The 21628-nt window shown below is 40.1% G+C and overlaps 1 protein-coding gene across 3 annotated transcripts in view; it reads left to right on the plus strand.

The window, feature by feature from the left end:
- The window catches only part of LOC137658559 (serine-rich adhesin for platelets-like), an 88507-nt gene that overhangs the window by 47094 nt on the left and 19785 nt on the right, over window positions 1-21628 (plus strand). For all 3 annotated transcript variants that reach the window (XM_068393446.1, XM_068393445.1, XM_068393448.1), the window contains exons 3-8: window positions 480-682; window positions 946-1057; window positions 1333-1456; window positions 2845-3005; window positions 9895-10036; window positions 14603-21587. In XM_068393446.1, coding sequence (XP_068249547.1) covers window positions 480-682; window positions 946-1057; window positions 1333-1456; window positions 2845-3005; window positions 9895-10036; window positions 14603-21587 — 7727 coding nt within the window. The remainder of the gene's footprint in view (window positions 1-479; window positions 683-945; window positions 1058-1332; window positions 1457-2844; window positions 3006-9894; window positions 10037-14602; window positions 21588-21628) is intronic.

The following is a 21628-nucleotide window of genomic DNA, read 5'->3' on the forward strand; positions in this document are numbered from 1 at the left end:
TCTATGAAAGAAAGTCTTTACCAAATATTGCTTTATTACAAAATATCAACAAAATCTGAGAAAGTAGATAAGTAGTGCATAAACAACTAATGCAACCTAGCATTGTCTGCTTGGATAACATTAGTTGGTATGTTTATGTGTAAATGGCATTAGCATCTTTAGGAGTATTCAACTGCTCACCAAAACAAATACAAATATCTTTTTACCTTCATTAATTAAAGTGCATTAATTTATTATATATGAATGATAATTGTAGGCTTATATTTCATGTCTGGTGAGTGTTTGTATGTCATTACAGGGATGTTTGAGGATTGTCAAACTCCCCTACTCATCTTTATCTTAGTGTTAGATGCAGGGTGATTTTTGGAATTATTTTTCATAAAAAAAACTGTGTATTATGACACAGGAAAAACAATATTTTCTTTTAAAAGGTTTCGGGTTTTTCCAGTTTTTTGACTGATACCTTTTTGCATTTACAGATGGAGTTTAAGATTGGTTCTTCAAGGACAGTGGCCAGGACTTGCCCAGATAGTAAAAACCAGATTAGGTGTAACGTTACAACGCTGCTCGAAGGTTTCAGTTTTAGAGCCCCTTTGCCGAACGTTATTACCGCTCGTTTCTGATCCATGGGGTCATCAGACCAAAACTATTCTCTCTGAGGAAGAAATCACAGATGAAGAAGGTAATACTGTTGCTGGTTTAAAGACATATTGTTTTTATTAAAAGATTAATTCACTTAGTCTTGAGAAGCTATATAAGGGATATATTTTCTTGTTACAGTAGTGTGTTGTAGAATTTCAAAATGTTTATTGACAACTGTTTAGATTAGAAACCTGACTCCCAAGGCTGTCTTCTTGCTGCTATTAGCATTCTTATAAAGTTTTGTGTTGGAATCTGAAATATTTAGTTGCAATTTTTATTTCACTGTTTACAATTTTTTTCCAGCCATAAATTATGTTACAAGCGAAACATGGGAGGTGATTCGTGTGAGAGTGGATACGATGGTCGAGTCACGATGTGAAAAGTTAGCGTTGCTTGTGCTAAGAGTGTGCTTCAGGTAAGTTTTGATAACTCATGATTTTTCTAATTTTTTTATGGTTTAAATCATGTGGGAATACATTTCTATAAATTGTTTGCTCCACCTTCTTATAGTTGTCTGGCTAATAAAGGCTATCTCAAGATAAGAGAGGTGCGTTTCATAGTGATTTTCTTTGAAGTGCTCTTGTCTCCTAGGATGTCACACCCAACTTTAACAAGGGAATGTATTGAAGACATTTTTTAACATTCAGGGCTAAAATTAGAGAAAAATAACATGCTTTCCCTTTTTTACAGATGTATACATTTACAGTCAGAAGGAATGGTGGTTCCACTCTACACAGAAGAAGATCATAACCATTTTGTTGATCTTCACTTTGTTCTGTTGTATAAGTTTGAACGAAATGAGTTTGTAGAGGAGGTGAGTGTCAAACCTATTCTTACTTTCCATGCACTATTAGCTTTGTTTTGCTTATTTTCATTTTCATTTTTCTCTCCATTCCACTTGTCTATTTCCACCACCTCCCTCATGTTCTACAGTTCTAAAAACTTCAGATTCTACAGTTTAAAACCCTCATATTTTACTATTTTAAAATATTGTCATCTGCGGGAACAAGCTTGGGGGTTCCCATTCTCCTGCTCGCCGCTATGCTTTCCTCTATTACTACTAAAATACAAAAGAGCTCAGAATTAATCCTTAATAGACACAAAAATTTATTTTAAACTCTTATGGTAGAGCCACATCATTATTTTGATAAGTCTTCCTGTGATCCTCTGTCTTTGTAATTCCCATGTAATCCTTTGAAAACTATAAGGCGTAATGTACGCGGGGGAAAACTAGTCCCTTCGACGTCATATCACATAATTTACTTCCTGTAATTGCCGGTTTTTTCTTTGATATGAAAATTTTACAAAATATATGACTATATATATCAGTGGAAAGAACAGTTAATCAGCTGTCATAGAGAATGCTGTAAAGTCCTATCTTGTATAGATTTTGTGCTAAAATGACTTTAGTAACATGTCCCCAAAAAAGTCCTCATTTGATGAAGGGTTGGAGCTCAAAGGGTTAATTCTGTTTACTTTCTCTGCCAAATGTCTCATCAAGATCCACAAATAAGTGGTGTGATCTTATTTCTCACTCAACACTCTCCTGTAGTGGCTTTATTATAAAGACTAATACTGTTGCTTATATCACAGACATAATCTCTAACTGACACAGTATTATCTTTTTACATTTCTCCTCAGCCTCGCTACCAACATCTTCACTAGAATTTTCACTGCTTAAATAGTCTTAATCCTTTGTAATATCCACATTGCAAATACATTTCATTTAACTAGGTATTTCTCATCTACGTTATTGTTTACCATCAATTATTACTACAGTTTTTATCAATTTTTGTCAGAAGCTGTCAGTGTCTGCAGTCAAGGTATTGATATTGATTAAGTTTAATATTGATATGGGTAGTTTCTTATCTTCGAAATGCCCAAATGTCTATCAACAACAACTGGTAAATGTAGGAATGTCTTGGGTTGGAGTTCTCTTGCTTGAGGGTGTACAGGGGCACACTATTCTATTTTAATTCTCTTCCTCTTGTTTTGTTAAAGTTTTTATAGTTTATATAGGAGATATTTATTTTAATTATGTTGTTCTTCTTAAAATATTTTATTCTTCTTCGTTTCCTTTCCTCACTGAGCTATTTTTCCTGTTGGAGCCACTGGGCTTATAGCATCCTGCTTTTCCAACTAGGGTTGTAGCTTAGCAAATAATAATAATAATAATAAAAATGATTGAATATTTCTTAACAGGTAAAAAAATTGGACATCAATGAAGGAGTTGAACTTGTCAGGCGTCTTGTTGGTAAACAAGATAAGCTCAAAGTATGGAAACATCGGCTAAAAATAGCAGACTTGGCAATCCAGATATTTCTGGCTACATCAATTGTCAAGAAGTACAGCCCTGATTTTGAGTAAGTTGATTATTCTAATTTGTGTTGAATATCATGTCCAACTAACTTACCTTTTGGGTTAGTATCCAAACCATTGCATTAAACTTTAGGTAAATGAAAGTGTTGACCAACTAGCAGACCCTATTGTTTTATCTATTATCAGTTCAGTTATATGTATTTTATGGTGTCTTATCATTCACTACTACATTTACCATTTTTATTTTCTAACCTAGTTAATCTCCATAATAATACCAAAGTATTTATAGGATGATATAATGGATAAAAATCAGTATCTTATTCCCAGAGTAGGATTAAAACGATCATCTGTTCAAAAAGATCTAATGCATGGTTGTTTTTAACCTATCGAGTTGATTAAATATGTAGTGCAGTTTTGTCTAGTTACCGACCCCCACATGGTCCAGTTGCTGTATGTAGGTAATGTAGCACATTAACAGCCCTACATATTTTGCGTTGAAGCCCAAATTTCAATCAGCAGTGAATGATGAATATGGCTACATATGCCTATAAAAAATTGTTGGTCTATATTTTCATTATGTCCAATTACAGATTATTCTGTTTTACATAATAATCTTGCCATTTTTATACTTGAACAAGCTTGAATATGGTCACCAATTAATATTATTAAAAACATGCAATCATGGATATTTATATGGCTTACATAACCCTATTAACTGTAGACTGCTGAATTTTGTGCCACAAAATTATAGTCATACCCACAATTGCTAATAAAAATTTTGTTATTTTTAATTGCGAGGCCAGACCTTTATTTGATGCTTTTCTATGATAAAACAAGTTTAACCTATGGAGTATGGGCAGCAGGTTTTTGACAAAGAATGTTAAAATCTTCCTCCGACTTCTACCAAGTATATCGCTTAGTTTGTTGCCTTATTTGGTAATGTCACATCCCAAGATTTGGTCATCGATTGGTTTCGTATGCTCCAGATTTCATAGTCAAGACTGTTTTCAGGTGTCTATGACTTTACAGTTGCCACATTCAATACTCCCCTTCTAATCTTCTCTGGTCTTATCCTGGTCAAGCAATATAGCTGTATTATCAACGCACTTAGTAATTCTGTATTGTCCCTCACCTCTTCTGTCTTCTAGTTAATTGTATGAGTCAAATACTGTTGCCCTTTGGCTCCCTCAGGGCCTACAATGATTTATCTAAAATTGACTTGTATAAAGATAAAGGCATTTGAATGGTTTTCATACTCTTACCATTTCATTGGCTTTCAAGTATGATTTGTAGCAAATACACTTCTGCTTTTTTATATGGGGTTATGCCTGTTTTATTTCCTTGGTGAGTCCATGCAGAGTAACAAATTTTGGTGGGAGAGGGATTAATAAATGAATATCATCAAAAAGCAATACAGTATGAGTAAGAAGAAAGTATTATAAAAGAAGGCATTTTGTTATAGAAACTAAAGTTTTATTTCAGCAATTGTAGGTGTATTGGAAGGATTGATTTCCTATTAGGCATGCTTATCATGAACAGAAGATACAAGTTTCATATCCGTATTACAATAGTTACCGTATCATGACTAGATTCATCATCAACCTAATGAGGGACACCCAAGTCTAGATTTGTCGGAGCAACGCCCTTGCCTTCTATAGGAAGTGGATTAAGTTTATATGACACTTGTTAAGTACAGCACAAGTTGCCAGGCCATAGTATCGGAGTGGTCCCTACATCCTTGCTTATTGGTGAGGCTTCTTGACTTTCTGGAGATCACTGGGAAATGTAGTAATAGACCTATTCACCACTGGCTTAATAGGAAGGGCCCTGTGTTTTGTTTCCCTGTTCATTACCCATTGGTATAGTGTTCGAGGATGCCTACACTTTCCCTCCATTCAGCCTGATTTAGTGGCTAATCAACCAATTGTTGATCACTAGTTCTCAGGATGACCCTGCTGTCTCCACCAGTCCATGAAGTTGCTTCCATTTTACAGTTGGAGACTATTCAGCATTTCCTTTGAATGAAAGATTTTTTGCGAGGGACTGCTCAAATGTCTTGATACCTGTGACAATCCTCTGTTTGCTGTCTGTCAAGGAAAATGGGCCATCTGCTATTAGTGTTGTAGAAAAGGAAACTTCTAGCCTGAACATCTTCCTCACATATTGCACAACTTCCTCATCTAACTTTTCTGAGAGAGATTCCTTTCATTAATGCCTGTCGAAGGCTACAGCTCAGCCTTGAGCACAATCTTTTGACTGAAGGTCATGGATCTCTGCTCCTCAGGGGGGTTATCTATGCTCATTAGGAGCTTCAAGTAATCTTGCCCACCCAAAGACCTCAGGCTCCCGGAGTGGGACGTACCCTTGTTGTCAAGTCTCTGTTTACCTCATTGTAGCCTTTTAGAAAGTCATGAGACAAGACATCTGACTCAAAAGATTTCTTATTCTAGCCATGTTGTCGACTGAGTAGCTGAGTGTTGGATGGAGGCCTCTTCGTTTTGTGTCCGATTTCCTGGCCAAAACCCAGAACCTGTCAAGATACGACCGCAGGTTGGAGCTCAATTCGGTCCCCTCTCCTAGTGAAGTGTTACGTGGTAATCAAGTGAAGGTGCTTTTGACTCCTGTGGGGGCTCTGCGGTGCTAACTGAAGACAGCTTTAGCACTGACAGAACTAAGAAAGAGGTGTTGAAGAATTGTCTCTTTTTGGCTTCGTGAAACAGTCTGTAGATCATACGCCTAACTGCTGAGAGGGTTGAGGTACCAACTCGGACAAGAGTTTGCAAAGTCCATGGTATAGTTCCCACCTCTTCCTTCATGAAGAATTTTTAAATCAGCTAGGTAATGAAGGCAGAGTTTTAGTACATACATATACCAAGGCACTTCCCCCAATTTTGTGGGGTAGCCGGCATCAAACAAATGAAACAAAAAAGGGGACGTCTCCTCTCTATGTTCCTCCCAGCCTGACAAGGGACTCAACCGAGTTCGGCTGGTACTGCTAGGGTGCCACAGCCCACCCTCCCACATTATCCACCACAGATGAAGCTTCATAATGCTGAATCCCCTACTGCTGCTACCTCCACGGCCATCCAAGGCATCGGAGAAAGCAGCAGGGCCTACCAGAACTGCGTCACAATCGCTCGCCATTGATTCCTATTTTTAGCACGCTCTCTTGCCTCTCTCACATCTATCCTCCTATCACCCAGAGCTTCCTTCATCCATCCACCCAAACCTTTGCCTTCCTCTTGTACTTCTCCCATCAACTCTTGCATTCATCACCTTCTTTAGCAGAGAGCCATTTTCCATTCTCTCAAATATGGCTAAACCACCTCAACACATTCATATCCACTCTAGCTGCTAACTCATTTCTTACACCCGTTCTCACCCTCATTACTTCGTTTCTAACCCTATCTACTTGAGATACACCAGCCATACTCCTTAGACACTTCATCTCAAACGCATTCAATTTCTGTCTCTCCGTCACATTCATTCCCCACAACTCCGATCCATACATCACAGTTGGTACAATCACTTTCTCATACAGAACTTTCTTTACATTCATGCCCAACCCTCTATTTTTGTACTACTCCCTTAACTGCCCCCAACACTTTGCATCCTTCTGACTTACATCTTCTTCCACTCCACCATTTGCTGCAACAACAGACCCCAAGTACTTAAACTGATCCACCTCCTCAAGTAACTCTCCATTCAACATGACATTCAACCTCGAACCACCTTCCCTTCTCGTACATCTCATAACCCTACTCTTTCCCATATTAACTCTCAACTTCCTTCTCTCTCACACCCTTCCAAATTCTGTCATTAATCGGCCAAGCTTCTCTTCCGCGTCTGCAACCAGTACAGTATCATCCGCAAACAACAACTGATTTACCTCCCATTCCTGGTCATTCTCGTCTACCAGTTTCAATCCTCGTCCAAGCACTCGAGCATTCACCTCTCTCATTTTTTCCTTTATGAAGAATTTTTAAGGCAGCCAGGTAATGAAGGCAAGAGTTTAGTAGTGCCAAAGAGCATACATTTATACATACAAGGCTTTCAACACTAATTCTTGCGCTTATTGTGGTTACTCAAGTAGTTGTGTAGCCAGCCCATCTCCTTGGGACAGAAATCATCCTGTCTATGGTAATGTGTCATTGCGAGCCTGCTTGAAAGGTGGAATGACTAGCTCTATTTTTTTTTTTTTTTTTTGTAAGCTACACTCCTGAGCTCCGTTATTTTAAATGAAATCTATATAAAAAAGTTTTCCTCCATCCTCCCATTTGTCATCATACACCAAGTATTTAATTTTGGACTGCATCTTCCCTTTTGAGGAAGGAGGTCTCTTTCACTGACCAAATATCTTTCACTGACCAAATACCAGGTACATACCAAGTACATCCCAGACCCTATCACCCTACTCATCCCAGTGGGTAGATAAGGAGTTGGGAGACATCTCCCTTGCTCCTGCATTGGATGAGGAAGATTGGCTTACTTGAATAAAAATCCCAGCCAGTTTGGGTTTTTGGGGGACTTCCTAGCCACTAGTGAGTCTCCCTGTTTTAGGGAACGAAATGTTTGGATACTCGTAGGAACAAATAAAAAATGAAAAAAGTCATTTGTATTTATCCTAACTTTACAAATCTGGGGTCCATTAAGGTGCATGACCTGGCCCCTGTTAAACAATGTTATTTTGGAGTTTCTTCAAAGTATTTCCTTTTTTGTTTCTCAACCATTTTTTTTATTTGAAAAACCATTATTTTATCAATGTACATGTTACTTTTAAAAGTCACTATTTTTCATTTGCAAGTTTTTTTTTGGTAAAAGTGAATGTACAAAATGTGGAATGTGGTCTATAAAATTCCCTATCTTTTTATATCTGAGTAACAAAGAGCTGTTAAAGTTAAAAAAAAAGCAGCTAATTTTCCTCCAAATATTTTATGTTTTGAGAAATTGAGCCTCAAAGTTTCTTTATAAAGAAGATTCTTTGAATAGACAAGTATTTATAAGTATGGGCTTTTAGCTGCTATTTTTCCACACCGCTGGAGATCGTGAGGACATCATCTTACTTCAGGGTTATTTACTAACCAGAGGTGAGGCCCTTCCTTCAGATCTGAAAATATCACACCCATATATATTGGTGTGCTACTGCTGTTAACACACATTTGGGTTCTCTTCAAATGTCATCTTAAATGTGTTATATATTAGAGTTGGTATGTTAAGTAAAGTCTAAGTAAGTTAACTTTAAAATAGTTTATTCTTTAAGAACAGTGTTAACATCTCCATCACAGGAGTATAGATGGTTTGGTCGGATGACCATTCCGTATGACATCTAAAAGTGAACTGATACAAATATCCAATTTCATACTAAAGTTTACACAGGTATCTCAGCATTTATGGAATTATAGTAAACACAACATTTATACCGGAAGATACTTGTTCCGTTCTCACAGACAACTTCTTTCTCACAGGGCTTGGTTGTGTTTACTCTTCATGAAAAATGTTACATTGCTGAGGTTTGGCAATCGCATCCTGCTTAGAATATAACTATGGCAGTTCTCACACTTCTCTTACTTCCACAATGACCTGTAGGTCATGTGTTTTAAACAAGTAATATCTAATATATTACATATACACAAATATAGCCTCCTGGCTATTACAGAGGTAACGTGTTTTCCTAACATTCGCATGACGGCAGATTGATCCCTGCCTGGGACGGTGAGTTTAAACTGTTTACTGGGGAGGCCACTGCTAGGGTTGGGCACCATAGTTGGTTGTTGGTCTTGGCCGCCGGACGTTTTGATGAGCATCTATTCTGATGAAACTAGAACTGAAGCCCGACACCTTTAACCTTATATGTACCAAATGCGCACAATTGAGCAAAACTGGCTATCTTAATATGCTCTTGTCTGTCTTGCCTTACTGGGGAAATTTCCACTCTTTTGTCCTATTTAATTATTGTCTCCTGACATTATATTTATCTTTTGGCATAATTTTTACATGAAATTTGTAAAAATATAAATGAGCAGACAAAAAGAACTTACTGCAAACGATTACTTATGAATACCACATAGTATTTAAGGGAAACATAATTTATTTCTCTGAAAATCATAGAAAATCGTGGAGGTACTGTATATGGGATTCTAAAATAAATAGCTTTACTTGAAATTTTTTAAGAAAAAGTAAATAAATAGGTACAAAAGTCAGAAAAGGGTTGCCTATGAGACCAGTCACACTTATATAAATATATGAAAAGGACTTTATAGCAATAAAACAAGTTTTTTCCATTAAAGAAACTATTTGAAACTTCAAATATAAAAATTCTTTGAATGTCCAAAATTCTAAGCCAGAGGTCATCAGTAATGCTGCTAAGGTTAACTTCCCACCTCAACCTCTCTCTTAGTTCTGAGGGAAAGTCAAAGGTAAAGAGTTTTTAACCACCTCATTAAGAAATTCAGTAGCCATCTTGCTCGGAGGACTTAAGATTTGTATGACTAGGAAAAATACAATTTGGTGTTATTACTGACTTCAACAACATAGTTGTGTGCTTAGTATGAATGTGTCTGACTCACAATCTGTGGGTCCAGAGTTGAGCCCCCTTCATAGCCCGATAATTTTTATTAGTGCCTTGCTAACCTTATAAGCTAGGAATGTTGGGTTGGACCCTAGAGTTAGTTCTATTTGCTGAATAATCATGATTGCATTTTGGTGGTCTTGAGGATATTGTGAGCACTTATGAGTGACCTTCCTTTAAATCTTTCAACTTTACATTGCTCCAACTTTTACATGCCATTGAAAAACAAAAACTTGCAGGCAAGGATTATGTGTAGAAATGTGACTTGAGGTTTTGTTAAATTGCGTTATAGAAATGATTTGTTTTCCCTTGTTAGATTTCTTTTGAATTATATAGTTTGTTATACTGTTGATTTTATATTTCAGTCATGTGTTTCATGAATGGTGTAATGTGCAGGAAGCATTGTCTGTTGAAGATACAGCTATCACAGCAACTATACGCAAGTATATCCAGCTCTCCGAGTCGTCAAAGCACCTGTATGCCATGTCAAGAGTATTACATGAAAAGGTGTGTATGGGATTTTTAGATTTATCACTATGTGAATCATAGCTTCATGTTGAAATTTATCAATTAATATTTATAGGTTGTGGTTGCAACTAACCATGATTAGCATTTGTCTTATATTATTCAACATAGCCGTATATGATGAAACATCTGATTTTTAGAAATATTTTATTTGGGATTTTTCTGTCAGAAACTAATTGTAGCTTTTTGGTATTGATTTAGAAAAGTTTTAAGTTTTATGTAATATGTGTAAATGCATTTATTGTTGAAGTTGTATTTGATTTCTCTCTTGGGAATTATGGTTTTTTTTATTTTAAAAGTATTTCCGGTGATAAATCGTTACTCGTGCTTACCCAAGTTTTGGATTTATTCAAGTATTGTGATTTATTTTCCATAAAGTGATTACATGTACCTGTTTATTTAGCATGTAAATCAATAGCAAAATTATTCTGGACACAATGCATGTCTAAAGCTATTTACCAAAATCATATTGACTTTTCTCTAACATTCCACCTTGTTGAGAACATCAAGGAAAGTAGTAAAAAAGAATATGATCAGTTAATAGGCAATGTAGGTTTGGCTGGTCCAGATTCAGACTTTGGCCCCCCAAAAATATCTCTCATATTTGTGAGTTTTTAGCATGATTACAACTGTATATGTTTCAGTAACGTGGCAAGATTATTAGTTGAAATTAGGAAATAAGCTCCCAATTTAGATTGATAAGTGAGATTTTACTTGAATTTTTTTTTTGTTAAGAAAAAAACAATTAGAATAGCGCCAACGTTATCCCTGCGTGTCGTAAGAGGCGACTAAAAGGGACGGGACGAGGGGGCTGGGAACCCCCTCTCCTGTAAAAGTATCCTGTGAGACAGCAACAAAGAGATGGAGTTGGGGGGAGAGTGACTGCTCCCCGCACTCTAGTTTTGGGGTGTTTGAATGTGCGTGGATGTAGTACGATAGAGAGTAAAAGATGTGAGATTGGAAGTATGTTTAGAAGTAGAAGGATGGATGTATTGGCCTTGTGTGAGACAAAGATGAAAGGAAAGGGTGAAGTGATGTTTGGTGAAATGTCTGGTAGAGTGTCTGGGATTGAAAGGGGAAGAGCGAGAGAGGGTGTGGCTTTATTGCTGAGTGAATGGATGACAGGTAAAGTAGTGGAATGGAAGGAGATATCATCTAGGTTAATGTGGGTGAGGGTTAGGTTGGGTAGGGAATGTTGGGCGTTTGTCAGTGCGTATGGGCCAGGTAGTGAGAAAAGTGAAGAAGAGCGGAATGAGTTTTGGAATGAATTAACTAGGTGTGTAGAAGGACTGGGTAGAAGGAATTATGTAGTTGTTATGGGTGACTTAAATGCTAGAGTGGGTGCTGGAGAGGTAGAAGGTGTCATTGGGAAGTATGGCGTACCAGGTGAAAATGAGAGTGGTGAGAGACTGGTAGATATGTGTGTTGAACAAGAGATGGTAATAAGTGCTAGCTTTTTAAAGAAGAAAGATAAAAATAAGTATACATGGGTAAGAGTGGCAAATGGAAGAGTAGTAGAAAGGGCATTAATGGATTATGTGTTGATAACTAAAAGAATGTTTGGAAGATTGAAAGACGTGCACGTGTTTAGGGGTATGGCTAACGGTATGTCTGATCATTTTTTGGTGGAAGGAAAATTGGTGGTAGCAAAAGAGTGGGGGAATAGAGTAGGTGGATGTAAAAGGGAGCTAGTGAGGGTTGAAGAGCTAATAAAACCTGGGGTAAAAAGTAAATATCAGGAAAGGTTGAAAATGGCATATGGCGAGGTGAGAGTAAGAGAAACTGGTAATTTAGAGGAGGAGTGGAAGTTAGCAAAAGAAAATTTTGTTGGGATTGCAAGTGATGTATGTGGCAAGAAGGTTGTTGGAGGCAGCATGAGGAAGGGCAGTGAATGGTGGAATGAAGGAGTGAAGGTAAAAGTGGAAGAGAAAAAGAGGGCTTTTGAAGAATGGCTGCAGAGTAATAGTATAGAGAAGTATGAAAAATATAGAGAGAAAAATGTGGAAGTAAAGCGCAAGGTACGTGAGGCAAAGAGGGCAGCTGACCTGAGGTGGGGTCAGGGACTGGGTCAGTCATATGAAGAGAATAAGAAGAAGTTTTGGAAAGAAGTGAAGAGAGTAAGAAAGGCCGGCACAAGAATTGAAGAGACAGTGAAAGATGGAAATGGAAGGTTGTTAAAAGGAGAGGAGGCAAGGAAAAGGTGGGCGGAATATTTTGAAAGTTTGCTGAATGTTGAGGATGATAGGGAGGCAGAGATAATTGCTGTTCCAGGTGTTGAGGTGCCAGTGATGGGAGATGAGAATGAGAGAGAGATTACAATAGAGGAAGTGAGGAGAGCACTAGATGAAACGAGAGTAGGAAAAGCATCTGGTATGGATGGTGTGAAAGCTGAGATGTTGAAGGAAGGGGGTGTGACTGTAATTGAATGGTTGGTGAGATTGTTTGATGTGTGTTTTGTGTTGTCAATGGTACCAGTAGATTGGGTCTGTGCATGTTTTGTACCACTATATAAGGGTAAGGGAGATGTGCATGAGTGTTGTAATTCAAGAGGTATTAGTTTGTTGAGTGTAGTTGGAAAAGTGTATGGTAGAGTACTGATTAATAGGATTAAGGATAAAACAGAGAATGCAATCTGGGAAGTACAGGGGGGTTTTAGAAGAGGTAGGGGTTGTATGAATCAGATTTTTCCAGTTAGGCAGATATGCGAGAAATATTTAGCAAAAGGTAAGGAGGTGTATGTTGCGTTTATGGATCTGGAGAAAGCATATGATAGAGTTGATAGGGAAGCAATGTGGAATGTGATGAGGTTATATGGAGTTGGTGGAAGGTTGTTGCAAGCAGTGAAAAGTTTCTACAAAGGTAGTAAAGCATGTGTTAGAATAGGAAATGAAGTGAGCGATTGGTTTCCGGTGAGAGTGGGGCTGAGACAGGGATGTGTGATGTCGCCGTGGTTGTTTAACTTGTATGTTGATGGAGTGGTGAGAGAGGTGAATGCTCGAGTGCTTGGACGAGGATTAAAACTGGTAGACGAGAATGATCATGAATGGGAGGTAAATCAGTTGTTGTTTGCGGATGATACTGTACTGGTAGCAGACACAGAAGAGAAGCTTGACCGACTAGTGACAGAATTTGGAAGGGTGTGTGAGAGAAGGAAGTTGAGAGTTAATGTGGGTAAGAGTAAGGTTATGAGATGTACGAGAAGGGAAGGTGGTGCAAGGTTGAATGTCATGTTGAATGGAGAGTTACTTGAGGAGGTGGATCAGTTTAAGTACTTGGGGTCTGTTGTTGCAGCAAATGGTGGAGTGGAAGCAGATGTACGTCAGAGAGTGAATGAAGGTTGCAAAGTGTTGGGGGCAGTTAAGGGAGTAGTAAAAAATAGAGGGTTGGGCATGAATGTAAAGAGAGTTCTATATGAGAAAGTGATTGTACCAACTGTGATGTATGGATCGGAGTTGTGGGGAATGAAAGTGATGGAGAGACAGAAATTGAATGTGTTTGAGATGAAGTGTTTGAGGAGTATGGCTGGTGTATCTCGAGTAGATAGGGTCAGGAACGAGGTGGTGAGGGTGAGAACGGGTGTAAGAAATGAGTTAGCGGCTAGAGTGGATATGAATGTGTTGAGGTGGTTTGGCCATGTTGAGAGAATGGAGAATGGCTGTCTGCTAAAGAAGGTGATGAATGCAAGAGTTGATGGGAGAAGTACAAGAGGAAGGCCAAGGTTTGGGTGGATGGATGGTGTAAAGAAAGCTCTGGGTGATAGGAGGATAGATGTGAGAGAGGCAAGAGAGCGTGCTAGAAATAGGAATGAATGGCGAGCGATTGTGACGCAGTTCCGGTAGGCCCTGCTGCTTCCTCCGGTGCCTTAGATGACCGCGGAGGTAGCAGCAGTAGGGGACTCAGCAGTATGAAGCTTCATCTGTGGTGGAAATGTGGGAGGTTGGGCTGTGGCACCCTAGCAGTACCAGCTGAACTCGGCTGAGTCCCTGGTTAGGCTGGAGGAACATAGAGAGTAGAGGTCCCCCCCCCCTTTTTTTTTTTTTTTTTTTTTTTTTTTTTTTTTTTTTTTTTTTTTTGGATGTCGGCTACCCCCCAAAATTGGGGGAAGTGCCTTTGGTATATGGATGGAATAAAAATCTTATTTGATATGGACTGAATTGAAAAGTTTTTTCATTTTGATTTATGATTTTTGTAATACAGGTATCTTTGATATTCAACTGTCTTGTAATACTCCTGAGTTCTCTTGTAAAATTGTTTCAGTTTCTCTTCAGATTATATATCTTATATGAATTGATATATATATATATATATATATATATATATATATATATATATATATATATAGATAGATAGATAGATAGATAGATTGATTATGCTTTGGTGGTCCATCATCAATTTGAAATGTGATTGCTCACTGTACTTTGTGTTTATAATTGAAGATCAAGTATATTTTAAAGTCTTGCTATCAGTTCTTACTTATTTTTTGTTTTTCGAGATCTTGATAGAGTTATAATTTTTTACACTAATTGAAAATTTCATCTTAATTTTCAGTCTGGCAGCTACTTGGCATCTCTAGTCACAGAGCTACTTATTCGAGCTCTTACCACGGATATGAACAGCTTGGAGGCTCTCAAATTGAGGGCTGATAAGGACAGCTCAAAGGCAGAGCAGTTATATTTGGAACATCAGATGGCTACAGGTTTCATGGATTTGGGGGCAGTGTTTACCCAGCATAAGAATGTGGCAAGAGAATGCATTCTCACAGCTTTCAGTCTTCATCCCACTTCAGATCGCTTAGGTCTTCTCAGTAGTTATGTGAATGCGCAGTCGCCTCCTCACACGCATGCAGGAGACTCGAGCGTATGTAAAAATCCTTCTGTGGAAGAGTTACAAGGAGAGCGAATGATGATGGGGTCACCTGTTACATCGCTTTCCCCTCTGCCATCCACTGACATGTATGCTCATTCTGAAGTTTTAAATGGAATGAGTAGCAGCAGCCTTCCTTCTGCCTCTCCTTACCCTTACACTCCAGCTCCTTGTAATGATTCCAGTGATCAAGAAAACAGCAGGACTCAAGCATCCGTTGAACAAGTGAAAAGTCAAAGAGACACGTGTCAAGAGGGAAACAATGGCGATAATTCTCTTAATGATAGTGATATGTTCAGTGCACAAGAAGGTGAAGAAAATCAGGGTTTGGAACCTCCTAGTGCAGAAGGTCTGCAAGTAAATGATTATTCGGATCAGTACAATGTAAGCCGTTATTCCCCGTGTACCAGCCAACCTAAAGATCCTCCTCCAGAGGAGCAGTGCACTGTAGATATACCCATTGATACGGGACAGGATAATTCTAGTGTTATACATAGGCAAGATTCTCAGTTTCCCATTTTGAGTAGTGATGCTCAGGTGACAGGAAGTGTTAAGTTACATTATACCAAAGAAAGCGAGGCTGATAAATCTGAAATATCAGGCGCAGGCAGTGTTAGTGAAGATAAAGTTGCAACAGAAACTAAAAGTAAAGAAGACATTGACTCTATGGACACATTTTACAAAAGTACTGAAAACTTTATCAAACAGTTGCGAGAAGAACCTCCGAAAAAGTCCCCAACCCAGACCTCTGGAGAGGTTTGCGAAAATTATGACATCTTGACACAGCCCAACCAGGTCCTTGACAGTCAGGAGTTGGGTTTATCAAAAGAGCTGTGTGATGACTTGGCAGTGGTGCTTAGCAGTCCGCGGTGGCAGGTTCTATCTTGGATGTTAGACCGCCATGAGTTGCTGGGCATCTGTGACAGATATTTGCACGATGCCGATAGTGCCAAGAACCTTACCAAAGAGTTGAAGTATCTTAACATTGATTACAGTTTATTTAAGCACATGCCGTCTGCAGAAATAAATGAATTTACTGGAATTGAGAAAGGCTACGAACATTTCATTGAGTATGAGTCAGAGAGTGAGTATTCAGCGGGAGAATATCAGGTGGCGGATATTAAAGGGAACGTGGATCCAGACATGACGGAAATTGCAAGGAAGAAGAAGAGAAAAGAAGATATCAAAAAGGCTAAACAGAGAAACAAGATGTATGATTCTGATTCAGATTCTCACGGAAGATTAAAAGACTCGCCTCGATATATGGCGTCGTACTCTGACTCGGAAGAGTCGGATGCTGATCCTAAGAATAAGACATTATTGATAAAGATGGATCATGATGGAAGTAGAATTGAAGGTAAAAGAGTGACTGCTGTTAGTAGTCAAGACAGAAGTAAACGAATAAGAATTGATGCTGGAACTGGCAAAATTAAACGTGATAGGATTGATTCGGATCGTGGGAAAGTTCGACAAGAGAGAAATTTGATGAACACTTTACGTTTGTTCAGACACAAAAAGTATAAAGAACCAAAAGTTGATACAAAGTTAGGTGTAATTCCTAAATCTTCGAGTTGTTATGCTCCACGTCTAAGTTCTCTTAACGTACATCCTAAAGTTGTGCTGACAGAGCGAGATCGATCTACCACAAACGATCAAATTCAAAGTGGAGTCACAACTGTCATGGCAGGATCAAAGAGGCCAGCCCCAACTTGTAGTATTCCGTCTAGTCAGTCACGAGGATCTTGGATATATGCCGGGTCGTTAGTGGCACCCCCTAACTCAGCTAATAGTACACGGGCTGTAACTCCGATTTCTGTTCCTCGTTCTTCTGCTGCTTCTGTGCAGTGTTATTTACGTAGCAAAGATGGTAAGGTCCGTATGGCACCACTGAGTCGAGCACTGCTTAATAATGCAAGACCAGCAAATCCAGTGGGAGGAAATACAGAAAAGAAAGCTTTGGACACGCCTACATCTGGCTACATGGATTCGTACACTAAGTTCTTACTGCAAAGTAAAAAGTCAAGTGTAACGTTGGTCAGGAAAAATATGACCCTTGATGCTAGTCTAGACTATCTTGAAAAACAAGGTACAACCGTTACTTTTAAGTCACATAAGGGATCAAATACCCATGCTTTAGCCAATGCTCAGAAAAATGTTTTGAATAGAATAATGTCTCCAGAAAATGCTTTATCAGCAATGCGGGACCGATTCAATGAGAGAATGCCAGTGCGTGCTATTGCTATGCCAGTCAGCAACAATGTTCCCAATATGCCAACCGATAAAAGCAGCCCTGCTAACTTGAGTCGTGTCCTTCCTAAAGGTACTACAGTGGTCCGAAAGCCTAAAGCTGATGGGGCAGGTCCTAGTGGACTAAATAATGGTGGTGGTCCTAGTGGTGGAGCAGTCAGTCCAAGGGCAGTTATTACTCGGCCTGGAGGATTTTCTGCTGTGGTTGCACGACCATCAATCACTGTTAGCAATGCATCTTTGCGCACTGGTAACTCTATAATGTCAGTGAGAAATAGCTCTGCAACTATACGAACTCCTGTGTCTCGTGGGATAGTTGTAGCTGGGAGTTCAGGGACTTTGGAAGCAACTGCAAGTAATAGTACAACATCATTACCTGTCAGTTCTTCAATTGTTACATCAGCCGCGGCGATTGGATCTGTAACCATGTCAATGCCGGCCCCTTTAGTCTCAGCCACGGTGGTAGGAAGTGTTCTCAATTCCAACAGTCTTAGTTCCCCCATGGGAACACTAGGTGGTAGTAATGGCCAGCAGCCATGGGAAAATGCTCTTGATGACAGTGTTAGTGACAGCTCACCTACTGAATGTTCAGTTGCACTGACACAAAACATGAGCACTACCCGTGGGGCAACCACCTGCACCACCACCGTGGCCAGTCCTCCGGGGGACGTTCGGGCAGCAAGTATGTTAGAAACTTTATTGAGGGACCGTCCCATTCCAGCCAGCCCTCTTCAGTCACCAACTACAACTGCAACAACTACTATAACTGCAGCATTGCCTCAGACTCTGACTTCGATAGTTGGTGGTACCAGTATTCCGATCACTGTGTCAGGTGAAGGTCAGGTAACAAGTGCAGTTATGGGAGCTTTAGCTAATACAGGCAACAGTGGTAACAGCGTTGTAATTGCTGGAGGCTCTAGTAATAACAGTGGTGTTATTGTAGCAAGTGGTATGGTTGGTGGTGCAGCAGGCAGTGGGGTAGTGGTAGCAAGTGGAGGAGTTGTAAGCAATACAGGTGTAGTAACTGCAGGCAATAGTGCTCTGGGTGGTGGTGATGGAAGTGCAGCAGTCCAGCAAGTTCTTGTTCCTGGGCAACTTGTTCAGGTACATACGAGTGATGGCTCAACAGGACTCGGAATTGTGCACTCATCTTCTCTTGATCTGAGGCTTCCTGCTGGTACTAGAGTCATCAAGTCAAGTAGTGGACCCGTCAGAACTACAGCTAGTCAGCAGCATCAAGTGATGGGAGTTATAAATCAAGCTGGCGGCAGACAAGTTAATGTTTTACATAATGTGAAGATACTTCAAAATGTTCAAAATAGGCAAATTGTACGCACAGTGGTTGTTCCACACTCTGTAGCAGTTCAAGGACTTGGATCCCATCAGGCTTCTCACCTAAAGCCTCAACTGGTAGCTCTCAGTAGTCAAGGAACAAGCACTGCTACGTCTCCTACCGGTGTAGCCACCGAAGCTACTATTGTCCAGACTCAAGGAGCTGGTGGTACTGTAAGAGCAAAGATACCGTCGTCTACAATTGTACAGAAAGTTCTTGGTCGTGGTGGTCTTGTCATCCGTACTTTGCGTCCTCAGGCACCAGCAAATCAAGTAGTAGGTGAGACATCAGCGTTTGAGGAAGGACTCGGAGCAAAGTTACAGCAGCAACAACAACAAACTGTTGATGAAGATAAAAGTACGGGAACTGCCACCACAACTGTGGTTGCCAGATTACCGCAAGATGAAGGCCTGGGAGAACGTCTCAGTCACTATCTGAAAACTGCACTTGTGAGCTCTACAAGTACTCAGAGTGTTGGAACTCAGACTCTTACTACTGCTGTAAAACCTTCAGCTGGCCAGTGTGTGACTCAAGTTGCTATGAATCATTTACGTGGGGGCAGCAGTGCTATTGTGTCCTTGGGTGGTGGTGGAGTTCAAGGAATTAGTGTGCAATCTAGCAGCACAGCTTCAACTAGTCCTGCCCCATCTTCTCAGCAGGCTGGCTTAACATCTCTGCCTCTAACTCCAACTAATGTTGTTAGCTCTGAGACTTTAGAGCAACTTAGAGAATTTGAGTCTGTTTTCGAGAAGGTATCAAACAAGTCCGGTAAAGACACAAATGAGGGAGAGGCTAGTGCTGAAAGCTATTCTGGTGCAACTGTATCGTCAGAAGAGTCTATGATAGCAGCTCAACTTTTGAGTATGGCCAATGATACTCCTGTAGTCACTACTTCTTCCAATTATGTGTATTCAGTTCCAGCAAGTGTGTATGAAGCTGGTAGTACTAGGTTAACTGAGGGGACCTACATAACCATTCCCAGCACAACTCAAGCAGGTAGCACATTAATTCTTGTAAATCACAGTGGTGGTGGCACAGGTTTAGTCACAGTTGCTGGAGGTGTCCAAGGGCAACACCCTCCTTCTGCACCATCTCCAACTTTGTCGTCAACTTCCTCCCATTCCTCAATCGCTTCGTCCCCATCTTCCACCTCAAGTAAAAATAAAAAGCAACCACCAAAGCCAAAAGTTGTTCCTCCCACAACTCCTCCAGCTGTACCCAAGCCAAAGACTCCTCCTCCACCAAAAACCCCAGCTCCAAAACCTACAGTAGCAAAACCACAAGTTGAAGAAAGTGACGAGCTTAAAGCACGTATACAGGTAATTCTAGAGCGGTATAAGCAAGATTTGGCTATTACACCCCAGCCTCAGCCAGCTCCTCGAAATAGGAAAAATTGCCCCCCTCCAAAAAGTGATGGAAAATCTTCAAATAAAAAGAAAAGTGGAGTAAAAAAAGTGGAGGGAAGTGCTGGGAATAGTCCTGCTGTATCGGAAGGATCTATTGCAGGATGCCCATCGCCTAGTCCTTCACCAGGTCCTGCCAGTGATAGTTCTGTTGGGTTAAGTGGGAACTCAACAGGTGTGGGGAGTATCCAGTACACTGGTCAAGGTTTATCCTCTCAAGGAACAGGAACTACTACAGGAACAATAATTTCAGAAGAAAAGGTAAAGACCGAGAATAATATTAAAGTTGAAACAGGTCAAGATGTGGTGGCAGCAACTGGTCCCCAGTTATTACAGGGTATGATGGTTTCAAGTGTGAAAGTTGAAGGAGGCAGTGTAACAGGTACTACTACAAGTCTCCCTCAGAGTTTAGCTGGAGGCAGAGTGGTGCAGCTTATTCGCCATGGAGGAAAAGTCACGGCTATTACAACTCGTCAACCTCTTAACAAAATCAAAACCAGTGGTCAGTCTGGCCCTCCACCAAATGTCACGATTCAAGGTCGTATAAACATGAATGACCTTATGGAAAGTCATATTGCTTCTCTTTTGACTGGGGGTACCCAAGCTATAACACAGAGTCCAACTGTGGTGAGCAAAATCATACAGCAACAAGCAACTGGTCATCCAACAGTTCAGCAAGTTGTAATGCAACCATCATCAGCAGGTTCACAAGTTTTACAACAAGTTTCAGTCCAGCAGATTCCATCCACTCCAACAAAAGCTCATCAACAGCAGCAAAAATGTGGGGTCATCCAGCAGCTGACTAGTGGTGAAGAACTGTTGGGTCTGACAACACCACCTCGCTCCTTGCATGTAAATCTTCCTGCTTTGTCTGCAACAGTGTTAAGTTCTACAACCAGTGTAGCAAGTGCAGTTACAAATACTCAGACTATAGTGAACTCTCCTGTAATAATGAACACATCTGGAAATACTTCGGGTCCCTCTCCTCTTTCTGTACCACCCTCCTCACCTTTAACGCCTCAGACCCATCCAGTTACATCTCCTAACCAGCCAGTATCTGCATCTCCTCATACACTATCACCAGCTAATGAGCAGCCTCCTACTCCCTCTTCTTTTCAGATGGGAGAAGAGAGTAATAGTAGTGAACAAAGCGTGGGTGATGGAGCTGGACCACTGCCACCCTTTTTTACCTTGAAGTCATTTATTATGCAGCAGCCACAGCAGAAGCAAAGATCTCAGAGTCAGCAATCCCAACAAGAACAGCAATCTGGTCATGACAAAAGCTATTCCACTGCCAGTGAACAGAATTTTACATCAACTGTCACGCAGGCTGTGTCATCTGTTATAAACTCGCCTGTAAATAAACCACAGCGTGGTAACCAAACACATGTTCATCTTCATCACAATCAGCATCCAAGAAAACCGGCATCCGTCATTCGCACAGGTGGAAGCTCTGGTCGAATTCTAGTTGGTGGCACAGGTGAAGGAAATGGAAAAAGTGTAAGCCATAATGTCACATCTCCTTTGCTTAGTAGTGGAACAGGAGATACCAATGTCCCTTTGTCTCCTATGTCCGGCTCATCTAGTCTGGAAAGTTCACCTGCCACAACACAATCACGCATCCGTTTGGCATCTCGACCGCAAGACATGAGAAGCAGTTCTATTGATTCCTTAAAAAGTGATCTGAGTAAGTAGCTATCCTGTTTGAAAACCTAAATGTGATGATTT

Source organism: Palaemon carinicauda, chromosome 19 (genome assembly GCF_036898095.1).
Source record: "Palaemon carinicauda isolate YSFRI2023 chromosome 19, ASM3689809v2, whole genome shotgun sequence".
Taxonomy (NCBI): Eukaryota; Metazoa; Arthropoda; class Malacostraca; order Decapoda; family Palaemonidae; genus Palaemon; species Palaemon carinicauda.